The 4,416-nt window shown below is 40.1% G+C and overlaps 1 protein-coding gene across 1 annotated transcript in view; it reads left to right on the forward strand.

Annotated features, from left to right (window-relative positions):
* Positions 1-4,416, forward strand: part of LOC106883788 (RNA-binding protein 42) — a 14,819-nt gene that overhangs the window by 1,466 nt on the left and 8,937 nt on the right. The window contains exons 2-3 of the mRNA XM_052972019.1: positions 2,291-2,514; positions 3,678-4,412. Of these exons, the coding sequence (XP_052827979.1) occupies positions 2,291-2,514; positions 3,678-4,412 (959 nt within the window). The remainder of the gene's footprint in view (positions 1-2,290; positions 2,515-3,677; positions 4,413-4,416) is intronic.

Below are 4,416 nucleotides of genomic sequence, written 5' to 3' on the forward strand. Positions count from 1 at the left end.
CACAGCTGTAGAAACTCTGCCAAATCAGATTGGAGCCTGGTGCAGCCATCTGGTTCACCAGTCCTCAGTCAAATCGTCCAACCCATGCTAGCATGGAAAGCGGACGTTAAACGATGATGATGATATATATATGGCACTGTCATGGTATTAGCTGTCAGTAGCCAAAGAATCAACTCAAACCAGCAGTAACGTTCCTTCAGATTTTTCTACTTTCACTTCTGACAGCTAATACCATGACAGTGCCATATATATATATATATATTTGGGAGGGCACTTATTGTGATCATGTTGAAACGAAATCTTAAATAACAATAACTGGCTGGTACCATTAGGCAAAAGATATAACAATATCCTGGACATGACTGGGACCTACTTATTTTGATAAGAATAAACGTTTGATAATGTTTTAAGCGATTATAATGGGCAGCTTTACTACAAACATTGATTTAGCTGCTACGTTTAGCAAATTGAACAACAGTTTAGAAGTCTCCCCGACAGTTCATTACCTTTTACCATTCAGATTACTGTCAAATGTAATGCTTATTCACATTGTTTTGATCTGGTAAAGACTCCCATCGGTCATGCATGCCCATGGCATTGCACCGAGAAAGTCACTCTTCAAGACACAAGTTCACGCAAGGTTCTTTATGGAAACCCCACCAATTATCCAAGGGAAAGGCAAAGGCCGATACAGCTTGACACCAGTGACATCACAACTCATTTCTATGGTTCAGTGTACTGGAGCAACATGAAATAGAATGTCTTGCTCAAGAACACAATACACATCCCAGTCCTGTAATTGAACTCACTACCTCTAACCACTAAGTCATTCGCCTGTTTTCAATTAATCCTGCATTATCTTGTAGTTTTGAGATTTCAATGAGGTGGATTGTAGGGCACGTGTGTTTCTATGTTTTGTTGTATTGTCTGCTATTCTTCATATGGCTGACCCTGAAACTGCCTGGTTGCAAAGTGAACCCTCTCAACCACACAGCTGTCCCTGTGTCTTCATACCCATTTATCATGAAATGTAAATGAATCATGTATTCAGACTGGAATTGCATATGCAAATTCTGCCATTTTATAGATGGATGCATGTGTGCAATCATTTCATATCCCAAGGGGCAATAAATGGCCAAAATCCCAAACACTTCCTTTCTTTTTTATCTTTTTAGTTTTTACTTGTTTCGGTCATTAGACTGTGGCCAATGAATTAACCCTTGAATTTTTTTTTTTTCTGTTTAAACCTGATGCTTATTCTCTCTGTCTCTTTTGCCGAACCACTATCTTATGGGGACATAAACACACCGACACCAGTTGTCAAGGCAGTGGTGGGGAACAAACACAAAGACTCAACACACTCCACACAGATATGTGTATGTATATATATATATATATATATATATATATATATATATATATATATATATATATATATACACACACACACACACACACACACACATATATATGAAAGTTTCTTTGAGTTTCTGTCTATCAAATCCACTCACAAACCTTTGGTCAGCCCAGTGCTATAGTAGAACTAACTCGCCTAAGATGGCACGCAGTGGGACTGAACCCGGAACCATGTGGTTCTCAAGGGTTAATGACTGTATAAAGACATGAAGCCTGGTAAATTACAGAGATGGACTTGCATACCCAGTGTTTGATCTGAGATCCAGTGTTGAAACGTAAGCAGTTGCAGTATGGAAGACACAAGTTAGCCTTTCAGAAACGTACAAAGACCATTAACTTTGGTTCACCCTTTTAAGCTAGTGTTTGGAGCATATTATTATTACTATTATTAAGGTAGCGAGCTGGCAGAGTCGTTAGTGTGGACAAAACACTTAGAGGTATTACTCATGTCACTACATTCTGAGTTTAAATTCTATCAAGCTCAACTTTGCCTTTCATTTTTTTGGGGTCAATAAATTAAGTATCAGTGAAACACTGGGGTTGATGTAATCAACTAGTCCCCTCCCCAAAAATTTCAGGTCTTGTGCCTTTAGTAGAAAGGATTATTATTATTATTCATTTTGTTCATGTCCAAGTACGTGTGTATCCATCATTATTTTATCTATTTTATTCAATTTTAGAAAAATTGAGGCATGTCTGACAATTCCAGAACATATTGAATTTACTTTGAACATGACTTTTAGCCCACCCCGTATTACTGATATGTTATTTGAAACAGGGCAATTCTACCTGCTTGAAGGATCTTGTCTATTTTTTTTAAAATTGTTGAATTGCTTTCCTAACTTTTTTCTTTTGTTGTTTTTGTCTCTGAAAGGTTTGAACAGGAGATTCTTGTTCCTTCCAATGAAGATGAAAATGATATTCCAAGAATGATCATCGGTTCAAACACTTACACAAAGGTTCAAGCCCAGCTGAAGTTGGCTCGACATCCAGGGGAAGAATTTCCTGTCAGTTCAGCTCCCAGAATGGTTATGGATAAGTGCCTTCAACGAACATCTTCACATATCACTCCGACTTCTATGGAAATACCCTTATCAGGTTTGTCAATTTTACATAGAATTTTGTTGACTGTTCTTTGAGCCACTTCTTCACTACAGTTTTCACTTCCTCGTCACTGGAATAATGTTTGCCTCTCAAACCCTCTTTCATGGGGCTGAAGCGATATTAGTCTGAAGGCGCTTAATTATTCCAGTGATGAGGAAGTAAAAACTGTAGTGAAGAAGTGGCTCAAAGAACAGTCAACAGAATTTTATGGGGCAGGGATACATGATCTCATTCGAAGGTGGAACATAGCTATTGAGAGAAACGGGGACTATGTTGAGAAGCAGGTATGTGATCCACAGAGGACCAGCTTCATTTTGATGTATGATACATGTTCCTGCGTTGGTAATTATCCATGTCCTAAACAAAATGGCATTACTTTTTGACTCACCCTCGTAAAACAGGTAGAATATTTTGGCTGGATATATCCAGTTTAACTGCTAAAGGGTTAAATCATGGAATATCCACAGGATCAACTAGTTATTGTTATTACTTCAATAGTTTTATATGTTTCTTCTATACTCTTCAATGCACCTCCAAATTCTTCAGTTGTCTGCAGTGTTGGTTGGGATTTAGAAATTGTTTTGCATCAGTTTTACTTCGTTATGGGGGTTAGTTTTGTTTTGTTTCTATAATTTTTGTGTACGAGGAGGTGCTGAGGAGTTCCTGGCTTATCGTGAAAGGCCCAGCTGGAAGACCAACCTTCCAAGTTCTTTTACAGGGCTTAAAAAAATTGAAGGATCGCTGTATTAAGAGGGGAATATATTGAATAAAATCATAATTAACTGATCTACCAGTTTTACCCCAAGCTAGGAACTTTTCAGCACCCGCTTGTGTGTATCGTGTAAGTTGTCTGGTTTTGTTGTTGGGTGATGCATTGTGTATTGTATATGCTGTGTGGTCCGTGAAATGTGGTTTGGTTTTAGTTGTCAGATGATGATTGTGTCATGCTAGAATTAGATGGCGAATCTGCAGAGTTGTATGTCTATCAGATAATTTTATTCCACGAAATGTTGTTCCAAAAATTGTTGTGCTCCAGCATGGCTGCAGTCAAATTACTGAAACAAGTAAAAGAATAAATGCAAATAGTGTCACTTCCTTTTAATACTCGTCTCATTTCTGCTTTTTTTTTTTTTTTTTTTTTTTTTTTTTTTTTTCAGTTTTGTCAGCTCCTCCACCACCTCCACCACCACCAGCAGGTCACCCACAAATGCATTTTACAAGACCACCGCCGCCGCCCCCTCACCCACCACCCATGCCTCGGCCTGCTCCTGCCTTTTTACCCCATCAGCTGCGACATCGTCCACCGATGCCAGTGCGACACCCTATGCACATGCCCCCCAGGCCGGCTGGCATGCCACCATTCCAACCCCCTCCACCCAGGCCACCTATGATGGGCAACATGAGCGGTAGCAACCCTCCGCCCATGCCAAACCCAATGATGATGTCTCAACAACGATCTTTCATAGGTCCTCCTCCTCCGGGGACTATGTTCCCACCTCATTCCCTTGACACAGGCCCTAAGCCAGACAGTGTGTTGCCCCAAATGGTCAACATTGAAAAACCCCAAGTCATTTATTCAGCTCCTCCCACAAGTAAAGGCAAAAAATCTGAAGGCAATAAACAACCGCACAGCTCGTCCTTGAATGTGCCGCATGGTGCCAGCAACATGTCATCAATCCAAACTACTACGTCCTCGACAGTAGCCGCAGCCTCGTATCAGATGGCTGACAGTTCCCAGGTGACCCCTGCCGACAACACAGCAGAAGAGGAGAAATCATCGATGGAGATATCGAATGATAATGATGTGACTGTGCAACAGAAGAGAGACAAAAAGGAGAAGAAAAGAAAATTCATTCGAACAGCTGCTGGTCAAATTTGGGAAGATGCTACCTTAAC

Source organism: Octopus bimaculoides, chromosome 12 (assembly GCF_001194135.2).
Source record: "Octopus bimaculoides isolate UCB-OBI-ISO-001 chromosome 12, ASM119413v2, whole genome shotgun sequence".
Classification (NCBI taxonomy): Eukaryota; Metazoa; Mollusca; class Cephalopoda; order Octopoda; family Octopodidae; genus Octopus; species Octopus bimaculoides.